General features: G+C 47.2%; 1 protein-coding gene across 1 annotated transcript in view; it reads left to right on the top strand.

Annotated features, from left to right (window-relative positions):
* Positions 1 to 639: 639 nt before the first annotated feature.
* DDHD1 (DDHD domain containing 1) overlaps positions 640 to 26,671 on the top strand; it is a gene marked incomplete at both ends in the record, with an annotated part of 59,366 nt that continues 33,334 nt past the window's right edge. The window contains 4 exons of the mRNA XM_084270768.1: positions 640 to 1,369; positions 14,503 to 14,676; positions 19,321 to 19,422; positions 24,684 to 24,812. Coding sequence (XP_084126894.1) covers positions 640 to 1,369; positions 14,503 to 14,676; positions 19,321 to 19,422; positions 24,684 to 24,812 — 1,135 coding nt within the window. The remainder of the gene's footprint in view (positions 1,370 to 14,502; positions 14,677 to 19,320; positions 19,423 to 24,683; positions 24,813 to 26,671) is intronic.

Raw genomic sequence — 26,671 nt, 5'->3', positions numbered from 1 at the left:
CACACACGGGGGGTGTAGGTCAAGGTGTCTGTCACACGCACTGAGCCAGGGCTGTGTTCCAGGGTGTCTCACGTACAAAAGAAGTGGGGCTGTGCTTGAGGGCACCCCACACATGCAGACGGGGTGCAGGCTGCGTGAGGGCGTCTCACGCACAGAATCGGGGCTGCTGGCTGAGTACGAGGGAGTCACACACAGGAGCTGGGGCTGCTGGCTGCCTGAGGGGGTGTCCCACGCGGAACTGGGGCTGCAGGCTGCGTGAGGGGGTCTCCCACACGGAATTGGGGCTGCAGGCTGCCTGAGGGGGTCTCCCACGCGGAATTGGGGCTGCAGGCTGCGTGAGGGGGTCTCCCACGCGGAACTGGGGCTGCAGGCTGCGTGAGGGGGTCTCCCACGCCCGGACAGGGACCCGCGGGCCGCGGCTGACGCCGCCCCTCATGCCCCCTCCCTCCCCCGCCGCGTGCCCGCAGGCCGCGTGCCGCCGCCCCGCCCCCGGCCGCGTCGCGTCGCGCGTGACGATGCGACGCCGCCCCCGCCCGGACGGAGCCGGCGGCGGCTGCGGCAGCCGCGGGCCGGGCGTGAGCGGGGCGGCGCGGGGGCGGGCGAGGCGAGGCGGCACCGGCGGGCTGGGCGCGCTGCGGGATGGATTACCCCGAGCGCGGCTCGCCGCAGGGCGCCTGGGACCTGCCGGCTGAAGCCAGCGGCTACGGCGGCTGCTACGAGCGGCCGGCCCGCGGCGAGGAGGAAGCGGCGGAGGACGACGAGGAGGAGGAGGCGGCGGCGGCGAGCCGCGGCGTGCAGCATCCCCTCACCCGCCCGCCCCGACGCCCCCAGCAGCGCCCCGGGCCGCTGCTCCGCGCCGCGCTCTCCACCTCTTCCTCCGAGGGAGAGCCGGAGGCGGCGGCCGCCCTGCCGCGGGAGCCCAGCCTGAGCGGCGAGGCCGGCGGCGGCGGTTTCGACTCGGCCGAGTCCGGCGCCTCGCTGCGCTACTCCACGGGCACGGGCGGCGAGGGCAGCGAGGTCGAGGGAGCGGGGCTGGCGAGCAGCGAGAGCGGCGGCAGCGGCTTCTCCCTGGCGGCCGCCGCGCTGCCCGAGAAGAGGCGGCCGGGGGGCGGCCGGCCCCGCTATGAGGTGGTGCGGGAGCTGGGCGCCGAGGAGGTGCGCTGGTTCTACCGGGAGGACCGTAAGACCTGGAAGCCTTTCATCGGCTACGACTCGCTGCGGATCGAGCTGGCCTACCGAGCCCTCGGACCCGGCGGCCCGGCCGAGTCACGGGAGGGCGAAGCGGCGGCGGTGGAGCCGGTGTGCGTGCGGGGCGGGCTCTACGAGGTGGACGTGGCCAGCGCGGAGAGTTACCCTGTCTACTGGAACCGTGAGTGCCGCCGAACCCCCGGCCGGGGACACGGAGGTGGGGAGGTCCCTTTCCTCTCCCGCGGGCGCCGGGTGATCCCGGTGTCCTCGCACCGAGACCACGGGGGCACCCGGGAGGGGTGGCTGGGCTGCGTCCCGCTGTCCCCGAGAAGGGACGCTGGGGACACCGGGTAGCCCGTCCTGCCCGTCCCGCGCACCCCTACAGCTTAAAGAGAGGTCCGAGCACGGACACCCGCCTGTCACGCACACCCAGCAGGGCACCTCTCGGTGCCCCCGCGTGTGCCCCTGGGGAGAAGGGATGCTGGGCAAAACGTTCTCCAGGGAGAGGGGACCCAGGGTTCCCGTCTCACACACACACCTGGAGCGAGGAAGGACTGGGAATCCCCCTTCCAAATCTCAGACGTGGGGCGAAACGTCAACACAGGGATGCACATGGGAGCGAGGACACCGGCCCCCCCAGTGCACCCAGAGCATGAGAGCCGTTGGGTAACCCTCTCGTACCCCACCATGCAGGCTCAGGGGGGCAGCACTTACAGGGCACCTCACCCACTTCCAGCTGAAAAGGGAAATGGGCATCTTCCTCTCTCTTGCCCTCCTGTGCACACGCACCTGGAGGAAAGGGGGGATCTGGGCATGCTGAGACATGGGAAAGGGAGCTCTGAGCATCTTCTCATTTCTCGGCATGTGCAGAAGAAAGTGGGAGGAGGGAAGGTGTCTGAGAACCTTCTTGCTTCCCATTTCCTAAACAAAGAGCGAGGGAGGGTTCCCTGGCTATCTATGCACACCCTTCAGAAGGAGCCGGGTAGAGACAGCAGTGATTTATCCGATGCCTCCCTGTCACACACATGCTTCTGATCCCTCTTATTTAGTGAGGAACGATAGGGTGATACCTGGCTTCCCCCCTGCTACCCTTGTTGTCTCCACTAAGAAAATGCTGATACTGTGCTTCATTTCCCTTCCCCACCACCTGTCCACTGGCAGGGGGCATGAAACGAGACTTCTCCCTCTTTCTGTGAAAGGGGATGCAACAGGCATCTCCGATACATGTGCAGACCTTCCTTTTTACCCTTTCAGTACAGGGGAATTTACTTCACCTCCTCGACTTCAAAATGCCCACCCTTCCCCTAGTATTCATGTGTCCTTTGCTGGAGGAGAAGGAACCTCAGGGAACAGAGATGAAGGAGCACTCACATCAGCTCTTCTGCCCCATCCTTTGGAGGGAATGTCTCCCAAGATCTTGCTGGATAAGTGGGCACCTGCTGTCCTGGAACAGACTAGTCGTGCCTGCTCACCCTCTGTCCCTGAGGCCTTGCTTTCCCACCACACTCCTTAAGGAACCAGGGAAATGCGATGGAGCAGAGTGAGATACAGAGTGATAGATAGTGTCCTGGCGTGGACTGGAGAGAGGGGGGGACAGGTTCATCTCTTCTGTGTGTTTGTGAGACGCGGGTGAGAGGCAGAGAGCAGCAGCAGAACTGTTTTGGGAGCAGCAAATCAGAAAAGCAGGGCTTCTGGTTGGTTGTTCTTTCTCAGCATCTTCATGGGAGGGAGATCCACAAAAGACAATACTGGGTAGTACAATTGTGGTGTGACAACTTGTATTTCAAATCATTGCCCCAGCAGACGGACACTGAGCTTGAGCAGTGAGCTTGGAGCATGCTTGTTTGGAGTGAAAAGAGCCTGGGCAGAGCTCCTTGAGCTAGAAGGTGGATGTGTCAGCATCCTGAAGCCCCACTGTTGGTACTTGATGCATCTATCCCATGGGTACTAGAAAGAGATGATGCAGGTCATCCAGGCAATGAGGAAACTGCTGCCATCCCTTTAGTGACTGTAGAGAAGGAAGCAAGTTGGCCGAGCTGTCAGGTGAGGAGGCAGTGTGGGAAGTGGAAAACAAGCCCTGGAAAAGAAACAGTTCTGCTGGTTGGAGAAAAGGCAGGAAAGAGGGTTGTTCAGAGATGGAAATTTGTGGGTCCTTTAGCAGGGTGGCCGCACCTGTGCTTTGTCACAGTAAGGAAGGTGCAGATGGAAAGAGGGCTGCACAGTAGGAGTCCCCGCAAGGTGGGACAACCTTTTGTATGGGAATGTTGTGGTTCTTGTGTTAATGACAGTTCTGCAGCCTCAGCCACCCAGAGGGGATAAAAGTTTGCTCAGTTGTTATTAAAGTTATCTTCGATCCACCCTAGGCAGAGCCCGTGCCTTGCAATATGCCACCAGGCAGGATTTCTCCCAGCAGTGGGAGCATGAGGCTGTGCTCATCAGCAGCTTAAAGGTTTAATTTCTTGACCCTGTGCCTTGTCCATTTGGGAAGCTGATTCAGTCTCGCTAAGCCTGAGGAGCAGATGTTTCAGATGACAGCATATGCTGCGCAGAGACTTCTGATGCTTGGAAGAGGTTCTGATGCTTGGAAGGAGATTCCCAGAGGTTATCACCAGAACCAGTGCTGGGTGGGGGAGAAATGAACTCAGGGTCCTGAGAAGAGCAATGACTGGGATGTTTTCTAGTCCTCAAAGCTGATTAAGGAGAGTGCTCGAGTCTTTTCTTATTAGCAAGTCCTCTGCTTCGCAAGGCTAGGATAAACTTTTGGTGTTTGAAGGGTCTGTTGGTGTCTTCTGGACTAACTCATCCTTCACTTGCATGTTTCCTTGCCTCTGTTCCCCATGTATGTGAGCGCTCTTCCCTTCTTCCATCCTGTCCTCCCAACTGCTGTGTACAGACCTGAGAAAACAGCAAGGTCAGATCCCAAGGGTTCAGTCCCATCTATGGTTTTGAAGGCCTTGGTGCACTCATTATTCCTTAATTATTGCCATTTGATAGTGTGCGTGTAACTTTAGGTCCAAAGGGTAGCCATTGTGTTGGTTTACCTTAATGTGGGATGGTGGTGGCAAACCAGGTCTCACACTAGCAAACCCCTTGAGTAAGGGAGCAGAATCTCCCTGTGTCATTGCACAAGGGTGAAGTATCGTGAGTACAGCTGACTTAAACTTCCCCAAGGTGCACGTTAAAGAGTACTGAAACTGCTGTTGGTTCAGAGCAAAGGTCAGAAGCTTTTTATCTTCATGGTTCTTGCCCATTTTGTTGTTCTTTTTCACTGTACTGAGCTGTACTTCAGGCAAGGCTGCTATCTTCCAGCTGCAGTACAGAGCACCCCGACGGTTCTTCAGCTGTCGTGGCATCCTGACGATAGGGAAACGTTGATGAGAGCTTGGCATGTGCTGAAATATTTTTTTCACTCCTTAAGCTCACCCCAGGATTCGTTTGTAACATCAGGAATATCAGGCTGAGTTACAATTTCAGCAGATTAATTACTGAGAATTTTATCCTTACCTTGTGACCTCTGGGATTTATTTAATTAGCGCTGTAGAACCAGCAAAGGCAGCAGATGAGAACTGGAGTTATTAGTGGAGGCTTCTAGATGCGGGAGTGGCTTGGAGTTGGGCTGCTGCTTGTCTTCTGCGGGCGTAACAGTGAGTGATGCTTTATACAAGGGTCTTCTGTTTGAATCTTCTTAAATTACCCAGCCCTTTTCTGCCCTCCCAGTTGAAGGGGGCTGCTTTACAACTGTTTTTCTCTAGTGTTACTCAGTGTAGTTTTCAAAGTCCTGGGTGAGTGTTGAATTCACAGCCTGTGGACTTCTGGGTGGCTCCTGTTCCTCGGCTTGTGAGTTTGTCCCACACAGCTCTTACCCTGTCTGGTATTTACTTTCCCCTTCCTTTTTAATGTAGCCTGTATTTAGATCTTGCAGTGTTTTCCTATAAATCAGTCTGCTTTCACTCTCCAGGTAGTTGTCTTCATCCCAGCATGTTCTCCAGTCTGAATTGTGACTCTGTGTTGGGGACATTCACCTCATCAGACGCCTTTCCATTTAAAAATTGAAGTAAGACTTTTGTAAGAATCTGGTGGTACATGGAGAAAAGCAACAACAAAAATGTGCATTTCTACAGCCATTTGGAAAGGGAAGAATAAAACTACTCCACTCCTGCACACAGATTGGGTAAAACCCCACCCTTACCTTGTTTTTTGACATGTGGCTTTGTACCTAATAGCTGCAGAAGCCTATTAAGCAAAATATCTCCTGTTATATTTTTAAAAACATGAATGTGAGGACCATTCCTGAGTGAAGATGTGAGTGACTTCTGCTGTACTGATGTAACATGTATTTTACTGCCCTTAGCCTGGAAATACCTCTGAATCCAGAGGGTCTTAGGTTTAAAATTGGTAAGCTCAGGCTAGAAATGGGCAGCTCTTCCAGACTATTTCAGCCAACTTTAAGCTTGGACTGAAAAGAAATACCCCAGACCCTCTTATTCTCTTTCTCAAGCTCTCAGTGAGCTGCTGTGTAAACTGGGAGAAGAGGAAGTCAGTCGATGGCGCCTTGTGAAAAGCTTCTGGCTGAACTTCTGCAGAAGGAGAAGTGGATGACAGGGAAGTGTTAGCTGCCCTCTGAACTTAGTCACGTGAGATTACTGAAAAATCTTGGGAGTATAGCAGTTGCTGCCTTGTATCAGATGACTCCAAAAGGTTATTTTCTTAGTGGGTTTTGGTTTTAGTCCACTTTTCCTACTGGATGTGTTCAAGAAGAAGGCAGGGATGCAGGGAATACTTGTCTTACAAGTTGTAGCAGACAAAAGGCTGCTACTCACTGTAGCTGAGAAAGCAGAAAATGTTTGTAGGATGAGAAGGATCAGGAGTTGTGCTCAGTCTTGAATACTGGTTTGGCTGTGGTGATACCAAAGAAATAGGATGGGGTTTAATTTGGAAGGGACAGAGCTAGATCAAAGGTAGGTGTCAGGGGAATTTTGGAATATATGTGTGAGGGAGAGATGCTGTTTAGGGCAAAAATGATAATGAAGACAATGACCGACCCTGCCAGAGCTTGTTTTTGCCCTGAGGAACATGACAAGACTCTGGGAGAGCTGGCACTGTGTAAGCAAGCAGGACTAGATGGAAGAAAATTTTACAAAAGAGCAAGAAATGAAAACAGGTATGAACAGTTCTGCCAGCGGTGGCTGTAGGGTTGAAAAGTGAAGGTGAAGGAGTGGGTTTGAGTGTTGGCCAGAGAAAAGGTTAGTATTGTGGTATAGTCTCACAGAATGTGTAAGGTTGGAAGGGACCTTCAAAGGTCATTTAAGTTCATCCCCCTGCAGTGAGCAGAGACATCTTCACTGGATCAGGTCGCTCAGAGCCCCATCCAGCCTGACCTTGAAGGTCTCCAGGGATGGGGCCTCCACCACCTCTCTGGGAACCCTGTGCCAGTGTCTCACCACCCTCAGAGTGAAGAATTTTTCCCAATACCCAACCTAAATCTGCCTTTTCTAGTTTAAACCATCCCCACTTGCCCTATCATTCCATGCACTTAGGCACTCAGCAACTTGCTTTCTCAGTCTCCACAAACGTGGTCATTGCTACTGGGTGCTGGTGGGAGCTTGCTGACGAAGGCAGATTGACAAGCACCTGCCTGGAGGGTGCACACACACCGAGCTGAGGGAGCGACTGTGCCAGAGTCCCATGACTTCCAGGGGGATGTGAGCATGTGCTTGTGCTGTAGGGGGTACTCATGTGTTTGTCATGTGGTGCAGTTGTCCTTCTGTGGGTTGGTTTCACTTCCACCTGATGCTGTTTCAAAACCTGCAAGTTTCTCTGGGGGAGCAAAGAGCTGATAAGGGATTAGCTCCTGTAGCTTACCAGCAGCAACTCTGGCAGTGGTGGAAATGCTTCCCTTCACAGTACTAGTATTGAAATCATAGAATGTGTAAAGTTGGAAAGGACCTTCAGAGGCCATCTAGTCCAACCTCCCTGCAGTGGACATCTTCACTAGAGCAGGTCGCTCAGAGCCCCATCAAGCCTGACCTGGGATGTCTCCAGGGATGGGGCCTCCACCACCTCTCTGGGCACCCTGTGCCAGGGATCCATCACTCTCAGAGGGAAGAACTTCTTCCTAACACCAAACCTAAATCTCCCTTTTCTAGTTTAAAACCATCCCCTCTCATCCTATCACTCCATGCCCACAGGAACAGTTCTTCCCCAGCTTCCTACAGGCACCTTTCAGGGACTGGAAGGGGCTATAAGGTCCCCCCCAGAGCCTTCTCTTCTCCAGGCTGAACCAGCCCAACTCTCTCAGCCTGGCTCCACAGCAGAGGTGTTCCAGCCCTGGGATCATTTTTGTGGCCTCCTCTGGACACACTCCAACAGGTCCCTGTCCTTCTTGTGCTGAGGGCTCCAGAGCTGGACACAGCACAGCAGGTGAGGTCTCCCCAGAGCAGAGCAGAGGGGCAGAATCCCCTCTCTCCATCTGCTGCCCACACTCCTGGGGATGCAGCCCAGGATGGGGTTGGCCTCTGGGCTGCAGATGCACATTGGTGGCTCATGTCCAGCTTCTCATCCACAAGCCCCTCCCAAGTCCTTTTCTTCAGGGCTGCTTTCAAGCACATTTCACACAAGAAATGTGAACTATTCTAACTGAGAAGAATTCAGTAAAATAGAGGTCTGAAGATAAAACACGATACACAGTGATTTTTGGGGTGGTGTACAGCAGCTGAGAGATTACTTTGAGAGCATTCATCTCTTCCTGAGGGGTTCTTCCTGTGTTTGACATTTGAACCAGCCCCAAAGGTCACTGTTCTTCTGGATAGCTCAATTCATAGCATAAATGGATTAAAAATTCTTCAGGAAAGAATAATTGCAGGCTGTTGCTTGAGTATTTCGTGGGGTCCTAGTAAAACAGAGGTGATTTCACGTTCATGGTGGAGCAAAGTGCCTGTTCCTCCCTTGCTGCATCTAATGCTGAAGCAAGCATGGAGTAGCACATGTGTAGCTGCTCCTTAGATGAGAGTCTGGGAAGAAAATCCCGTCTGTGCCAGTCAGATTGCTCTTAATGTGCATAGTCTCCCTGAAACTCTACAGTGTCCTCCACCTGTAACTTTGAAATTGCTTCAATAAAGCGATTCACAGTTCTTTGATGAACCAGCAGAATACTATCTGTTATTGGTCAGTGAATGAAGTTTCATCTCAGACACTGGATGAAAGAAGTCCGTCTATGAATTCAGGTCACTCTGTTCAGTTTTCTGAGGTCAGGGTTTCACCCTTGAACTCCTCCTCAAGTGATCTTGTTACTTTGGAAAGAGCAGACAAGATCGCATGTGTTTGTGGTTAAACAAGGGAAGGTCACCGGGGCTGTGACTGAGTGGCTCAGTTTATTTAAATGTCAGTAACTTGCTCTGTTGTCAAACACTGTGTTAGGGAACAGCCAGAAAGCTGCAGAACTTCAAGCTATTAAAAAGCCAATAATTGTGCCCATTACATTACCCAGCAGACAGGAAGTGATGACATCTTCAGTTTGGGCTGTTTTGTTAGATCTTTTTGTTCACCTGGCACGCACGACCACGTCAGTGACAGCGAAACCTAAGTCCTGCCAATCTCATAATCAGTCTATGTCATTTCTATTCTCAAATAAAGCTGCTTGGTTGTCTTTTATTTCCTTCGTGAGACTCTCTATCAACGCAGCCATGAGGCCTGCACTCTGTGTTTGCATTGGCAAACCTGGAATCTGCGAACCCTTTCTTGCTGTGTTGTGGTTTGAAGTGGAGGGGCTCTCGTGGAGAATGGGGAGCTGTAGGGATGGCTTCTGCAAGAAGCAGTGAGAAGTTTTCCTAGGTCCAAGACAGTAAACACCAGGCAACTCAAGGCCGGAGTCATTGTTGACCAAGGCTGAGCCCTTCAGTGATGGTCACAGTGTCTCTGGGAATGCTAGGAGTGCTGTGCTGCAAGACCCATGTCTTGTAGGAGGCCTGGGGAGTGAGGGAAAGAAGAAAAAAGCCTCTTTTGCCCAGGTTTGGGTTTTTTTCCCTCCTTGACAAATGTGTGGGCACTTCAGTGTTTAGTTTTCAGCTTGAGATGTCACATAGGGAAGCCTCACAGTTATCTTCGTCTTGTGCAGATGTTATCCTCATGTGCTGCAAATTGTTTGCAACTGTAGTAAGAAGGGAGTCAAATTTAAGGAACAGAAATTACTGGGCTGAAAAGCAGGAATCTGAAATTACTGTACTACAAAGCATCTTGAGACGCCTGCATTTGGTGAGCTTGTGCTCCATGTCCAACCTCTCATCAAGCCCCTCTTTGGGCTTGGAGAGCTGGGAAATTAGGATTTTCAATTTCAGCAAACCACAAGCTTTAATGTTAAATTTCAGAGCCTTTGAGTGTGATATCAACCTTTTTAGGTCTAATTTGGGGATAAATCATTATGTCTTTCTTGGGACTGATGAGTGACTAGTGCATTTGCCATCAATCCATCTGAACACAACCTTGGCTTTGGAGCAATGAAATGGAAGTTTACTGAATCTTACTCTTATAACTTTATTCTGCCTGTTTATCTTCCAGGTTGCGTGCTAGCTGGTGCTGGTATCTTCAAAACAGACTTCCTTTGGGGTTTTTTCTTTAAGCCCTGGTTGTTCATCTTTACTATTACTTTATATGAGTAACAGCAGAGCTGTACAATACTTAAATTTAGGTATTCACCATTTCAGACAGCGTGGTAACAAGAAACAAAAGTGTCCATGTAGTAGTACAAGAACAAAAATAGCAGCAAATTCTATTTTTGCCTCATCTATCTCAGTTATCACTTTTCATATAGTATTGTTATGGATTAGTTGGCTTTTTCATGCTATTTATGTTGGCTGTATATGTTTGATATTAACTTAATTTTTGTTGTTCAGAGGATTTAGGTGGTTATTGTAATGCAAGTTGCTCATGTTCTTGTCCCATCACATCATTAATTCCAGTGCTTGTATTCTTTTATTCTCTGGATTTTCAGGGGGAAAAAAAAAAGACCTTTTTCTATAAAAATAAGTCCTTTGTTGCAGTCTAGATCTCTTAAGCTATTTTCCTCTAAAAGTGGTAAAATATGTATGACTAATTAAAATAAAGGGCCTTTCATCAGTTCATAATCCCTGCCATTCACATTTACTTAGAAATTCCTGTATAAATAAACCATGCAAGTGTATAACCAGCCAAATATATCGGTATCTTTTAGTCTGAAGCACTGCCAACTGCAGATTATATGGCATAAGACTTAAGGCAGTAAAGAAATCAAGGCAAATCCTTTCCTAGGGATCAAGATCGTAGGGACAAAGATAAACATCACTTCATCTTATGGATTTGGAATTCTGTATAGGAAAAGGAAAATAAAGTTAAATTACCACGTGATGGAAATATCTCTGTATTTAATTCTGCCCTAAACCAAAAATAACTGGAAGAATATCACTGGAGCTTTCTAAAAGCATCTGGATAGCCAAGGCATGAATGAATTTCTTGAAGGTGGGTAGGAGTGAGTGGAATTGGTACTAAACCGGCAATTTTGCTTCATCACTTTTTAATGGTGATTACTGTAATAGCTTGCATCAAGCTCTCTGGATGAATCAGAGCGATCTTTAAATAACAGCACCTGTCCTGGATTAAACAGAGGAGATGTGGTTGTGGAGGTGTGTCTTTACTCCTTCCCCCAGTCCACAGATTATATGAAAACACATGTATGTATTGCAGTTGCCTTGTTTCCCCACCCAAGCCAGGGCATTCAGTGTAAACACTGTTAATATACCCCTCTGCATCACTGAAATGCCACTTGTTTTTGGAGGTGGAGACTTCTAGCCATCAGTAAATCATCATCATTGTGATTGGAGTTCAGCTGTGACCTGGACTGAAATCTAGCCTTACACATTTACAATGATAACAGCCACGATGTTCAGCTTTGAAAACACAGATATTGGGGGGTTTTCCCCACTTTTTCCAGCAGGAAAACAAGAAATCTGATTAATTTCTAAAAGACAGTGTTCAGTTTTCTTAAAACCAACCTGTATCTCTGATGGAAGGAAGTGTCATCGACTCGTTTCCTCTACTGAGATACTTTTCTCTTGAGGTCTCCTGGCTGCACAGCGATCAAACCTGCCGTCCAGCTTGTGATGGGAAATGAGACAGGTTTGTAGTTGAGGATGCTGTGGCTGCCTGAGTAGTGTGCTATGGTTTAAAGGAGGGGAAGGGAAAGTAAATTGAAAAAAAACCTAACTTCCCTAACAGAATTGCCTGGCTCAGGTTGTAAAGTCCAAGTCAGAACATGAAGCTCTGTATTAATCTGTCTTTGGATGTGGAATATATCTATTTCCATATAAGTGTTCTCTCCAGACCCAGAGCCATGTATGTTCATTTATTCCCAAGTGAAACTATCCCATAAAGATTTTACAGTAAGATTTTGTTCTTATCTCAAATTTTCCCTGGCTGAGCCCTTCTGGGCAAGGCATCTTAAGTTTGCCTGTCCTGCCCATCTTAGGTTTGAGAGCTGCTGCTGAGCGCTGCAGTCTGCTCTTGTGTGGAACCACTATGGGTAAGTCTATCTCAGACAAAAGAGCCTGAAAACATTTGGTTTATGTTTCAAATTTTAGAAAGCTGTAGGTGGAAATTCCCATGTGAAAACTGTAAAGCCCCTCATAAGTGAAGAAGAGATGTTTTGTATTCATCTTGGAGCACAAAATAGTATTCATACAATTATTATTTTAAAAAACATATCAATGGATGGAGCCTCATCAGACTGCTTAGTGAAGAATTAAGGAACTTCTTGCAGATTTTCCCAGTAAGGATTAACATCTGACGCAGTTGTGTCATGGCTTCAGCAACAATGGGCTCCTTTATCTGCACTCACACATTATGTGTGTTTCATTTTTTCCTACAGGCAGTGCTTTGTTCCTCAGGGCAGCCTGGCTGGATCTGTGTGGTTTAGCTCTGCTGAAAAACGTGGGTCTCTGACAGGTGTGAAATGGAAGGGAATGCAGCAGAGGTTAAGGCAGGCACATGAGGAGAAGCTGCTGTGAGTGGTGACAACTGATGCTGCTGTAGCTGACTTTCATTTCAGGAAGACTACTTTTGATTCACACTTTGGTGGTGGGATGCTCAGAGGGCTGGAGCAGCTCCCCTACGGAGAGAGGCTGAGGGAGCTGGGCTGGGTCAGCCCGGAGAAGAGAAGGCTGTGGGGGGAGATTATCACCATTTCTACTACTGTATAAACAGCATTTTCCGGTAAATCTGTTAGAGGAAAGGCTTCAAAATTGGCTTTGGAAATGTTTTGAGTGTTACTTGCCCTGTGGGGAGATTATTTTAAGATTTTCCCTTCACCTTCTTAGCTTGTAGGTGCAGTGGTCTGAGGGATGAACAATCCAGAACAGTTTAGTAGTTCCAGGTAAATGTTTGCAATTCCCTGTTACACTCTCATCTTCAAACAGCATGAAAATATAATTCTGGTGTATACTGGTGCCCACAGGCACAAGGACAGTGAGGGCAGGGCAAAGACTTCTGAACCCCCATCAAGCTTAGTGGGATGTGCAGAGTCCCATTGCGGAGCTCTGTGAAGCAGAGGCTCTCATGACCTGAGCTGATGCCTGTGCTCACAGAGTGGTGTAGCTGAGCTGAAAACCACTGCCCTTGGCTGGGTCACCTTCCCAGCTGCCTTGTGCTGGTCTGGACATAGGTTGGGCATCTCTGCTTTCCCTACCTTGGCTCAGAGCTCTGAAATACTGTGCTCTCTATAGCTTTTTTGGGGTTTGGTTCTTCCCTAATTGTACTTTAGAGTTCCTTTGCATTTTTTAATTTATGTTCTATGCTGGCCTTACTGCCTTTTCCCTTACTTTCCAGGTAGGAATGGATCTTTGAGTGGCAAAGCATAGTTTTGAATGATAGAATCATAAAATGGTGGGGGCTGGAAGGGACCATCAAGTTCCAACCCCCTGCCATGGGCAGGGACATCTCTCACCAGCCCAGGCTGCTCAAGGCCCCATCCAAACTGACCTTGAACACCTCCAGGGATGGGGCATCCACTGCTTCCCTGGGCACCCTGTGCCAGGGCCTCACCACCCTCAGAGTGAAGAATTTCTTCCTAATATGCAATCTAAATCTACCCATCTTTTTTCTAAATCTACCCATCTTTTTTCTAAATCTACCCTTTTTTTGAGCCTTTCTCTTTGTTGTTGAGTTCTTGGCTGCCTTGGAGATCTAAACCCGTGTGGTTAGTGTGTGAACACACAGGACATTTGCATTTGGCCAGGTCTCTTCATAGATACAACGTTTGTAGCAGTGCACATTAGCATCCACTGGAGATCTGTGGTCCAACTGCTCTGGGGGTCTCAGTGCACCTAAATCTCTGCTGGAGGTTGGGGTCCTATGGGATGTGGAGCACAGCCACAGTATTTCTTCATTTTCCAGGTGTAGGAGGAGAAATTCTGAGCTGAGTTACAGTGGATATTATTATCACAGCTTGCTTGTTTGCAGTGATGGCTATGAGAAAAGAATCCTTGCTTCATGCAGCTTTAGTAGTTCTTTTGGGCATCATGCATGGTTGGATGAAGAACAGACACCAGAACAGGGTTTTTTTGATATATTTTCCTCTCTTGTCACATGGAGAACAAATGCTGGGTGCACAGCTTCCTCCCATGGAGTGCTGAAACCGAAACTAGACTGACAGTGACCAAAAGCAGCCCTCAGTAAAATACTAGTTTTTATAGAAAAATAACTTTTCTCTTTAAATTTCACCCTTCATGCAAATCGATGCGTAATTTGGGTTATTGTAGGTGTATATCCTAGAGGAAACAAGGCTCTGTGCAGTCAGGGTAAGCCTAAGTGGTTTTATCTCACCTCCTCATTCTGCATCCTCTTGATAGCTTTGAGACCAGCACTTGTTATCAGCCACATGTTATAGAGGAGTCTCACAAGTTTCTTAATTATTTGAAAATTCAGGGCAGCTGGGTGGAGAGGAGTACATCCCATTAATGCTGGACTGTGGTTTGAACTTAACCCTTAAGAGATGGTGTAGAATCTGCATACTTCAGTCCACCTTTCACATCCTCACACAGGCTCTGACAATTTGGCCTCGTTAGCTGAGCTGTTTGCAGTTCAACAGTGCTGTCACTACTCCTTTCAGCCCTGTGGGAAAAGGTGGTGGTGTTTCTCCAGGGATTTGTAGTTGCCTCCTTAGGGTCCCAGCAAACACCATCATCAAAACACCAAACAAAATTCCCTTTCCCTCTTAACCCGCTGTCAGTTTGTGGTTTATTGCATTAGAAAGAAATAAATAAATTAAAAATCTTTTGTTTGCTTTTTCAGAAACAGAAAAGATTCCAGTCATGCGTGGGCAGTGGTTTATTGATGGCACCTGGCAACCTCTTGAAGAGGAGGAAAGTAACCTAATAGAGCAGGAGCACCTCAACCGCTTCAGAGGCCAGCAGCTGCAAGAGAGCTTTGATATGGAAGTATCAAAACCTGTGGATGGGAAGGAGGGTAAGGTCATTTAGATCACTGTTTTTGTGGTATGTTTTCTGGACAGTTGGGGTCTGGGTTTTTCATGTTCAAGAATGTGACCTGTGATGGTTTGCTGTCCTGTGTAGTGGGGAGTGTTGTTAGAGGCATCAGTTTGCTCTCCCGTTTTTCAGTGCAGTGGGATGGAGCTTTCCTGCTGCAGCACGTTTGATGAACGCTGTAAAGGTTGTGTTCATGGGAAGGCTTCTTGTTCCTGTTTCACTTTGTGTTTTGTATCTTTTAATTGTGTTTGAAATCTCACTTCAAACTGAAATCTCTAGGTGGAACAAGAGGAGTCAGTGTCCAAATGCAAACTGGCTATTAGCTCCCTGACCAGCATTCCTAATTCTTCCCTAAAGGGACTATCACTGTTACAGATCACATTTCATTTTCCATTCTAGTTCAGCCTGTAACTTTATTAGAGGAGATTTCAGCTACAGTAAATCTTGAGCTTTCATTCAGTTATGGAAGTCCTCATATTTTAATGATCAGGCTGAGATGTTCAGTTAGAGTTCTGGGGAATCTCAGACAAATTTAACTCTTTTAAAAAGAACCTTTTGAGATTACTGCTCTATTATTTAATGCATGCAGCTGAATTGATTGCTCAGGGTAAGCACAGCACAGCCAAGGTTCAGCTTTCACATTCACTTCTGTTTGTTGGACATCACAAACAGCCTACAAACCAGGAGCTGCAGGTACAGAGACCTCACAATATATTTCAGTAGGGTTTGGGTTGTGTTATTCTTTAGCAAGCAACTTTATCTCAGTATTCCTTAAGCTATGACTTTGTCCAAACCAGCTACACAATGCAGGAGTTACTGTGGTTTGGCCATGAACCTGTGTGAACTACATGCCCACACAAGTAAAAGCCTGTTAAGAAATCAGGACCAGGCAGTGATAAGGAAACAAGGAAAACCAGAATAGCATTTGATGATTAGGGAACATTTTTTCCAACAGTGCAGAGAGTAGTTAAGTTTCTGACTCCCCTCAAGGCCAGTGAGGACCCTGGGAATAAAATCTTTTCCTCTGCCTAAGCCTGCAGTGCAGACTTGTGCTCTTAACAGCTTTGTCATGTAGCTGTGTGAAATGCTGGGAGCCCTGAGCTGCAGCACTGTGGCAGTACAGATGCCCTTCTGAAAGGCATTTTCCCCTGTATTGCTGTGTGCTTGTACTGATTTATTGTTCCAGTGTCCTGGTACAAAGCTCAGCTTTGTTAGTACAGCTGTACCCCTGCTGAGTGCAGTGCTGTTTGTGGTAGGGTTGTCTGCTTTTAGTTGGAAATCACATCTTTAAGACTCCCAGCCTTTGGCAGCTGAACATCTGATGGAAGGAAGGCTGCAGTTGTACTTGGATTCTCTTTAACAAGTAAGGAAGAGAGTTTGTTTGTTTGTTTTGGGGTTGTTTTTGTTGGGGTTGGTTGGGGTTTTTTTTAGAAAAAGTCTGATCTGTGGAGCAGATATTTTCAGATTTAAGGTAGGAGAGATTAGGGATGCTGGTGAGAAAGATACAATGCCCAATACTTGCAGAAACATAAAAGATCAAAAAAAGAAAATCCAAATTCATTTACCAGTGCCTTTTCTAAAACTAAAGTTAAAAATATTTATAGCTGTGTCTGCAAAATGGAACACACACAAAATCACTCATAACTCTTAATAGAGTAGATGTTGGGCCTTTATTTTGTGTAATAGGAGAGTTGCAGGAAAATTATAGTGTGAAAAGGGGTTTTGGCATTATGATGTGCCTCTTAATGTTTCTCTGATCAGCTGGCATCCAGGGTTGCCATCTGCACGTGGCACTGGGAGAAGCTTTACAAATTGCAGCATCACTGGTGAAGTAAACATAATTAGCTGGAGAAGTGCTGAATGCTGTTCATAAATTTCTTAAATGCTACAATTTGTTATAATTACATCCTGTGTGAAACATATTTTGGTCCTAGAAAGATTTACAGGTAGCTGTTACTAAAGACTAGTGCAAGTTAGAATAGGTCTGTAAATGTCACTGGGAGGTGAAGTGGCTATTTCAGTGCTGTGATACAGCATTGTAAGTGATGAAAAACTGGCCATCTCACCTGATTCCTCAGCAAAATTATAGAGACTCCTATTACAGTCTGTTAGTGCTTAGGTGTAATTACTTTTGTATATGAACATGCTGGTTTGCATCCAAAATAAGGAAAACTTTTCAACAAGCCCCTTGTCAATGCGCAGCAGACAAACCTGCCAGCACCTGAATTGCCCCCAGCCACGCTCTTAAAAGGTGACAGTGGGCTGATGAAAAGTTAGCAGCAGGTTCTGCTTTGCTGCTCCTCCTCTGAATAATTGTCTCTTTCCCAACCTGCTAACTCAGGGGAATCATATGATACCTTGGGACTTTGTACCCCAGACTCAGTTAATTTATCTGTCAATCACTTTTATTTATTTATTTTGCTGGCCTATGAAATCTTTCTGTGAAGGAAATGGAATTGGGAGCAGACTAAGCAGGTGTTCCTTAGCCTAGGCAGTGCGTTGGTGGCACGGGGAGCTGCCCTCCGAGCACTGGGCAGGCCGTGCCGCTTCCCGTCAGCCTGTGCAGACGTCCGAACAGTTGCAAACGCTGACAGTGAGCACTTTGTACCTTCCCTGTGAAGGGCAGCAGCTCAGCATGCAGTGCCCCTCTTCTTTCCTTATATCTTTAGTTTTGGGATACATGTTAGGGGAGGACTCTGACATCTACAAAAAGGATTTCTCCTGGAGAGAGTCCAGAGGAGGGACAGAGATGCTGAAGGGCCTGGAACATCTCCCCTGGGAGGAAAGGCTGAGTGAGCTGGGGCTGTTCAGCCTGGAGAGAAGAGACTGAGAGGGGATCTGATCAATGATTGTCAGTAGCTGAAGGGTGGGACACAGGGGCCATGGGCAGCCTCTGCTCAGTGTCTGTGGGGACAGGACAAGGGGCGATGGGCTCAAGTTGGAGCACAGGGAGTTCCCCACCAATGTGGGGAAGAACTTCTTCCCAGTGAGGGTGAGGGAGCCCTGGGACAGGCTGCCCAGGGGGTGTGGAGTCTCCTTCTCTGGAGAGATTCCAGCCCTGTCTGGACACCGACCTGTGTGCCCTGTCCCAGGGACCCTGCTTAGGCAGGGGGTTGGACTGATGGGCTCTGGAGGTCCCTCCCACCCCCTGTGATTCCGTGAATCCGTGGCACTGAGAAGGGGTTACACCTCTGTGCCTTGTACAGAAAGACCAACCTTTCTTGTGTAGCCTATACCCAGTGGTGGCACTTAAGTATACTGCTGCTGCCTGATGGTTCTGTGAATGTTTCTGAGAAAAACCTGAGTTATGACACTTGTTCTGTGAAGCAACATTGCAGCTGAAAACACTGTGAAGGGAATAGGGAAAGGGTTTCATAATACCTTTTTGGCAGTCAGTCAGTTTAAAGGTACAGAATAACATAAGGTTTCAGAACTGCTTTTTGTGCCTCTTTAGGCCAACAGTGAATTCAGGACCTAAGTAAAGGAGACTACCAAGTTCTCAAGGGATTTCAGCAACGTGAAGGCTGTAGTAAGTTAAAATAAGACCATGAACTTGAATCGTAGCAGGTTCTTAAAGGTTCTCAGACTAGATATTTCACTAAAAGTATTTAACCATAATAAAGGCAGTGATGTTCAGACCAAGAGCTTCTTGATGGAGGGTTGAAGTCACTTTTTCTGGGGCCAAAGCCTACATATTTTTGCTCTGAGGGCTGGAGCTCCTCTGCTCTGGAGACAGATTGAGAGAGTTGTGCTTGTCCGGCCTGGAGAAGAGAAGGCGTCAGGGAAACCTTAGAGCTCCTGTCAGTTCCTAAAGGGGTTCCAAGGAAGCTGGAGAGGGGCTGGTGCTAAGGGCTGGGAGAAACAGGACAAGAGGAATGGCCTTCAGCTGAAGGAGGGCAGATTTAGATGAGGTATTAGGAAGAGATTGTTCTTGAATGAAGGTAGAGAGGCCCTGGCACAGGGTGCCCAGAGGAGCTGGGGCTGCCCCTGGATCCCTGCAGGGTTCAAGGCCAGCTTGGATGGAGCCTGGGGCACCCTGTGCTGGTGGGGGTGGCCCTTCCTGTGGCAGGGGATTGGAACTCTCTGGTCCCTTCCAACCCAGACCAGTCTATGATTCTGTGACTTACAGAGCAGGCTAATGGTGGGATATTGTGTCTAATCTAACTTGTAATGATCCTCATGGAATACCTGGGGGATGTAATAGAGCTGTGCTTAAAATGGAGTGGTTTGGTTTATTTTTCAAATGTTTTGTGTGTACTTAAGCAGGGTCACTGTGCCCTTCTCTGTGCAAACAGCCCATGTGCTTCTGTAGGTGTAAAGGCAAAGGCACTCAGTGAGTCTGGTGACTGTGCTCCAGCTGCCTTTTACTAGTGCCTTCAGCTTGGTATGTCATAACATAACATAGCTTCAGCTATGATGTCATAACTGTTTATGAAGAGGGAACACATTGAATTTGGCTAGTGTGACCTGACCCTCTTGCTACAGACCCAGTTTAAGTGCATGTACCTTTTCAAAAAATGTGAAAATGTGCCATTTTTCTCCCTTAAAATGATAATACTGATGGAAAAAAACCTGACACCCCTTTTAAAAATTTTACTTTGAAGCTCAGTGTTTTTACTTTTAGTTCTCTACTACCTCCCTCCCTTCTCCCTCCCTTCTTTGTTCAAATGGAGAGGATATAAGGAGAATTCAGATGCTGCATGTCTTAAGAGAAAGCGTTCCCAAGGTACAGTAATTGTAGATTTCTTTGGTTTTTCTGTAGTATTCCTGGCTTAGGAAGCTTTAAATTCTAGTTTGCTTCTGTCAGTTAAATGCATTAGATTTACATGCTTTGATTTCTTGAGTCGTGTTCATGCTGTTTCCTTCAAAAGGGAAGGAAAAAGCATCGTAAATCTTAGAAGAAAAGCAGAAGTGGTGTAAAACTTAGAGGAAAAAATAGATGCTAATAGTATCACGCCAGTAATCCTTGTTATAATTGCTTGTGACTGTGATGTAAACTGCAAACATTTGTTTCTTACACTCTTTATGTGTGGTTTGGCTTTTTCAGTGAACTAAAAGCAGCTTTTTTTTAGTCACAGCAGGCCTGGAATAAGAGAAATGATGTTGGAGAAGGAACGGAGGGTTTGTAGTAGATAACATTCTGTCTGCCACGTTTTGGGGGTAATGCACACAGCTTTAATTTCGTGTTGGGAATTTACTGCAGCTTTTGTGTGAGCACTGGAATGAAACCTGACTTTGGATGTACAACATAAAACAGGGAGGCTGCATAAAATACAGGCTAAAGGCTGCGGTGTCACAGAAAACTCCTTTGAGCTTTGCAGCAGCTGCTGGTGTGCAAATTTGCCTCAGAAAGTGGGATTAGATCTTCCAGGAGCCATTAATGATTGCAGGAGGCTCAGAAGTGTGGCTGGGCTTTCTCTGCTGCTGTAAAAGCTGGTAGTGATTAAACTTTTACTGACTTCAGTGCCTGTGGAACTGGACTCTCCTGAAAGCTGCACCCTCCATTTAAAATGTAAGCTGCACGTGGTGGGTTTAGAGTTACTCTTGTCACACCAGATAAGCTTATAGCTCCTGGGGTTACTGGGAATTAGGAGAATTTATTTTGACATATGCATAAAACTTTGCCTTTTGACTCCCCTTAATTATAATTTCCCATAATTTGGCCCAAAATGAAAATCAAAATGTTAAACAGAAAACTTTCCCCTGCCTCTTGGTACACATGGAACCCAAATCTATTGAAGGTGAGTAAGTATAGCTGCTGTCAGGAGCAGTGAGAAAGGGCTGCTGCCTTTAGTTTTGTGATTCCAATTTTGCAATTGTTTTGTATATTTATTTTCTGTGGATTAAAAAATCAAAAGCAGGTGCTGATATGGCAAATAATGACACTGATGAATTGAGAGGTGGTGAAGTGCAATATGAAAATGACAGTGATGTAAAACAGCCCAATTTAATTAAGAGCACTAGCCCATTTAATGGCTTTCCATTTTTTTTTAAATAAAGAAGTTTTGAAATCTACAACAGCTGCACATCAGGTTTACCCACCAGAGCTTCAGTGTCCTGTAAGAAAAAACAACAGTGGCCAAATTATGCTCTCAGCCCCTGATTATGTGGCAGGCTTTTGGGCAGAAACCAATGCTTAGTGATTGCAAGATGGATTTGTTTAAAAATCCATGGGGGGAGAAAGTGGGGAATGGCCAAGAAGATTTTCAGACAGGATGTATCCCTGCTCTGGTCTTTAATCCTGGTTGGACCAGCAGTGTCTTTGTGGAGGAGATGGAGATAACACCAGCTCTTAGCACTTCAAAGATACATTCCTTTAGACTGATTTTGACTTGAGCTTAGTGGGAGATGTGATGCTTTGGTCTTGGCAGGTGGATGAAAGTACCAAGCAAAAAACCCAGGTGCTTGTCTTAAAAGGTACTTAATTTTGAACTGTTAGCCCCATGAAATGCCATGGTCAAGTGCCTGCCTGCCTGTGCTGGAGGTGTTCAGCTCCTCAGGCACTGTGCACATCACCCATTTTGGGCTATGAGCATAGAAAATAGTGCAAGCTGCCTGCTCCTCTGTTCCTCTCCAGTTATTTTGACTCAAGGCAACTTTCTGCAGTCCAGTTGAGACCAAGTTCTTCAAGGCTTCAGTAATACATATTCTGGATTTTACAGCTACTTCTTTTTCATATTTAAACTTTTTAAGAGGGATTTTTCCCTCTCTGTTCACCTGTCTTGGTGAAACTAAAGGTTTGTGTGATAGTAATCTTTGATTTCTCCTTGCTTGAGCCCTCTCCTTTCCCCCATGCTTCTCTCCTTGTTTTTGCATGGCTTGCTCACTCCTGTCTAGCATCAGGCTGACTTCCATCTACAGTGGGGTCGTGCCTTTCATGTATTCACACACTAGGGGTCTGTCTTGGTATTCTGGAAAAAAAAAGTTGCATTTCTGTTTTCTGGCTACAAAGGATCCCAAAATTTGGTCTCAATCCCAAACCAGAAAACTAAGCAGTGTGCAGGATGCCTAGGAGGTTCTGCACCTGGGGAGTATGGACCTGCAGAGATGCCTCCTAAGGAAGCTGTGTGTGCTGTCAGTGTCAGAGAAGCAGTTAATCTGAAAACAAAGCTGCAAGAAGTCTGGTCCAGAGGGAGATTCCTGTCCCGTGGTTTCACTGGAGACCCTTTCTGTGCCTGACGCTCGGAGAGGCCACAGGCAGAGTCAGGTCTCGGTGAAGCTCAGCAACATCCTGTCCCAGTGCCCTGAAGAGAATCCACAGACATCAAAAGCGTGTTCCTGAAGGACCCAGAAGGCAGAGGAATGAGCAGGAAAAGAATTCCCCTGAGTTGTACCCAGTGCCTAATCTGAATTCTGCAACTTGGCTTCCTCAGCCCCGCTCTGACATGCCTTGGTGACTTCCTGACGTCTCGTGCTATGAAAAGCTCCTGAGATGTCAGTTTGACCATCTCTGCAGCACGCAGGAGGTTGATAGCACACTCACCATCCTGCAGAGGGAATGTAAATTGTGTTATCTCATGAGCTTCAGGAAAGCATAAATTTCACTTCCTCATGTCCAGTTTCAAAACAGCACTGGCAGCCCTTGTTATCCCCCACCTGGAAGGCACGGTTTGCATCTTTTGACCTTTAAGGATGCTGATTTTCAGACTATCAGACCCTCTCCAAAGACACTGTTTTTGTTCCCTGCCTCTCTGTAAACAAACCCTGTGACTGTCGAGCAGCAAAAGGGCAACCAGGCTGGGGAAGGGGCTGGAGGGCAAATCCTCTGAGGAGCAGCTGAGGGAGCTGGGGGTGTTCAGCCTGGAGAAGAGGAGGCTGAGGGGAGACCTTCTCCCCACCTCCCCTGCCCTGCCAGGAGGGTGCAGAGAGGTGGGCGATGGTCTCTGCAGCCAGGGGACAGGAGATGGGACAAGGGGCAATGGGCTCAAGCTGCCCCAGGGCAGGGTCAGCTCCTTTTGCTTGGCTTCTGGAGAGCCTCTTCACAGTCCTCCATGCAGTGTTGGCACTCATGAAGAGGTACCTTCTTGCAGGTTGGGGGTTTTTTAACCTAAAGAGTACCTGCTGTACGTGATGGCAGAGGACCACATGGCTTGTGGGTTGTTTATCCCTGTGAGTGATCTCTGATAGGCAGCTCTTCCCTCAGCTGGGTTTCTGCCATGCAAATCCACATGGATCTATGATTTTTCTCTTCCCAGACATTGTCATCACTGGGACAGATGCTTATGTAAGGATAGAGGAAGCACAAGAAGAGTCATCAAGTGGGCTGTTGTTCCTATTTTGAGGGGATATTCTTGCACACCAAGAGAGCCTGGAGCTCAGGGTAACAGATTTTTGCTTATTAGAGGATTTTTGTTTCACTGGTAGACATCACAGCCAGGGTCTGAGGATGAACAGACAGCCCCGTGTTACGTAAAGTAAAAAAAGGGGAGACAAAATCTCATCCCTCCCACTATGATAGTGGGTTGGTCTGTGGAATGGGGGCTTCAATCTGGACTCTGTCTCTTCCTCTGCACGCTTGGAACCTTGAGCAGCACCCTCTCCAGACAGCTTCCAGCCATCCCCTCTGTTGTCCCTGGAACATATTCTGAGAGGGATTTCACGGAACACAAATGGATCAGTTCCACTAGACACTGTGTGGAAAGGTCTGCGTTGGTCATGGATTTGAGAATGGAGCTGGTTGCAGAGCCATCTGCAAGGGCCACTGGACTATGTGTCTGTCTCAGGACATCACAGTCTCTGTTGCATTGTCTCACAGTCTGAAGGATGAAACTTTCCTGGGACTTTCCTTTCCTTCTCCAGTTCTAAATCACAATTTCTGGACACAGACTCGCTCCAGCGCCTGCAGTGATGTTTTTGAAAGCTTGCTCATGGAGTTCTCACTAGATGCTTCTTGCTCTGGCCAGTCCTTACCCTAAGCTGACCTGTCTGCTCTTTGAAGTTGGACTTGTATGGAAATAAAACCAAACCCTAAACAACTTTCCTGGGTGTTTTCCATTTATTTAGCAAGACCAGTAACAGTTAAATAACACTTTTTTTCTAGTCACAGAAATACTGTTCTTGTCAGCTCTCTGAATCTTGGTTATTCCACGTTAGATGAGACCTAAGTGGCAGATTCCCAGACTTAGGTGAAATCCAAATTACCAGTAGTCCAGCTGTGGTGCTGCTTTGCTCACACAAGCTCTGAGCCTTAGATGAGACCTTTCTGCTTTGCATTCTAACGTGCCTGCTGTGCTGAATCCCAGCAGTCAGGGCAGCGTGTCATGAGCTTGGTCCCAGAGCTCAATCAGTTCCAAATCTGGAAAACACAGTAACAGCACACCAACCCCCCCCTCCAACCCACAGCCCAGCCTTTAGAGCTCTTAGTGGCTTTTGAAAGAGCCAGATTCTCTTCTGTGCCAGAAATTACTCATTCAGAGGCTTTCTCATTGAACTGCATTTCCAGCTCCTGGATGTTTCCGCAAGAACAGAACTGCAATGGAGCTGTCTAGTAACAGAGCCGTGAAAGCCTGGGCATTAACCGCAGCCTGCAGCTGGAGATCTTGCTGTGTGGATGCAGGACAGAGAAGCTGGGAGTGACATTGCTTATTTTCTAGTGATGAGAGGACATGGGGCAGCCACCTGGCCACCACACCAACCTGCAGTATTTCAGGATGCATTCCCCTCTCCCTCTTGGGTTTTGTTTTCAGCTAAGGGAAGATTTTTTGGAAACCTTCCATCCCAAAAACGAGGATGGGAGGAGAATGATGTGAAATGTCCTCTGAGGTGATCTCCAAACTGCTGCTTGTCCTGGTCAGGTTTATTGTAAATGTTAAAAAAACCAAACAAACTACTTGCCAAGGTAAGGAGTGACATGGATTTAGTTATAAGAGACCTCTAGATTTTAACCTGTGTGTAAATTACTCTTCTCACATTGTTTTTGAAGAGGCTTTTTAATTTTTTTTTCCCCTCTTACCCATCTAAATTAAATATTGTTCCTTTTTGCTGCAGCTATTCATAGTCTAAAGTTGAGTCGCAACCATGTGGACTGGCACAGTGTGGATGAAGTGTATCTGTACAGTGATGCAACAACATCTAAAATTGCAAGAACTGTTACACAAAAGTTGGGGTTTTCCAAAGGTAATATTTCTCCGGAGTTTGTAAAGGTTATTGTAAATGCCAGTATTTGAAGTTTGTTACTTGAATGCTAGAAGGAGGTTTCAAATTTGAAGGTTTAATGTGTGACTGGCCCACTTGGGCCATTGCAGTTTGTATGGAAGAGTGGTTTAGGCTCCTTGGGTTGTTGTACATAATTGTAACTGGATGTGAATAGGTCGTGTCTCATTTTTCTTGCATATTTTACTATTAATTTGGATGCGGCAGTTGGTGTTACATAATAAGCATATGAAAGTACAACAGTGGCAGGGCCTAGCTGTGAAACAAGAATTGCAGTTCCCTTAATTCTGCAACCTTAGCTTCACCCACATGTACTTGTGTGCAGAGATCGGCGATGGGCAGCACGCAATTCGATATGACTTTTAGGTGAAGCCATTTCTTGGGTGAAATCACCCAGGTTAGAGACGTTTGTTACTGCAAACATGGCAAGCTGAAAAACTGCCAATTGGTTACATACACTGTTTACACCCCACTGATTGGTTAGTGGTTATAATGAGTTCTGATAAACATATCTTACAGCGAAATATCATTGGTTTACCTTTGATCCCTAAAAGCACCCACACACCTGCTGTTTTGACCAGCTTATTATGGCTGGTTCTTAACATGTTCCATTACTCCCAGGTACCTTCCCATAACTCCTCCTTGGTTTGGGGTAGCCTGTACCCCTGCCATCAAGGCTGCTGTATTTTGAGAATGTGATTTTTAAGATCCTCTCAGCATGAGGAACTTTTCCTGTCTCATGGGAACATGAGGATATTGCCAGGGCCTGTGTCTGCGGTGAAGAGAGCTAGGCCGCAGGCAGGCCTGCTGCCTTCCCCGGCACTTGTGTACTGTGATGCATGGCTTACACACGAGTTCATACCTTCCCCTCTTGCTGTTTTCAGTTCATTAAAGACTGAAAGATTTACAAACTGAAAGGAGGTGTGAAGCATTTAGGCAGAATTTTTTTTCCAGGAAGAATCCAGGCTGATTTAAAAAAGCTCCCAATGGTAAAGCTGGGGAGACTGAGAGGGTTGGAAGAGAGGATGGTCTCTTTCAAGCAAAAGGTGGATTGTTGCCAACCTAGAAAATGGGACCTTGTCGTCTCTGTTTTCTGTCATCTCATCATCTATTTTTTGCCTTGGCCTCTGAAGGGACAAGAGTAGGTAATAGGTTTGGCATTAGTCTCCATACCTCTGTCCTGTAATTAATGCCCTCTTACTCCACAGGGCTCTTGAGTGGATGCTTAATTAATATTTGCAAGAATATTAATTCAGTGTTTCAATTCCAAAAAATGAAGCATCCTGTATCCAGAACAAATAAATAAGATGATCTCTTCTAAACAATTGTGGGGGACAAATATAAATAAAAGCCTGTTTGGTGAACAAAACCTGTCCCATGTCAAAACCACCCATAGTGTTTTCATCCTCCTTAAAAACAAGCCCAGTCGTTTCTTTCAGTTTCTGTGGCAGGGAGTGATGCTGCCTCCCCCTACGTGGCCATCCGAAGGGGTTGCTGGATTCAGGCGCAGGGCTGTGGTCCTGTCTGTGGGTCTGTCACTAGAGGGGGATGGAGGCACACTGTGCCAGTGGGTCTCAAGCAGGCAACAGGAGAATATCCGGATTTGCCCTGGGTAATTGATTTTTGGTTTGTCTGCTGAATTGGAGAATGGGTGGGGAAATTTGAGGTTGGATACCTTGAAGTAAAACACAGGCTTTTCACGTCAAAATGAAAAGTCTGAAGGGTTTTCAACCAGCTCTCTGGTCAGAGAGGGTGAGGAAGCTGCTCAGTTTTGTGGCCAGACCATTTCCATAGTCCTTCCATGCTGTGGGAGTGAGGTGGAG

Source organism: Gallinula chloropus (assembly GCF_964237585.1).
Source record: "Gallinula chloropus genome assembly, chromosome: 14".
NCBI classification, from domain to species: Eukaryota; Metazoa; Chordata; class Aves; order Gruiformes; family Rallidae; genus Gallinula; species Gallinula chloropus.
The sequence above is the reverse complement of the archived record's forward strand: the minus strand, read 5'-3'. Positions and strand labels throughout refer to the sequence as shown.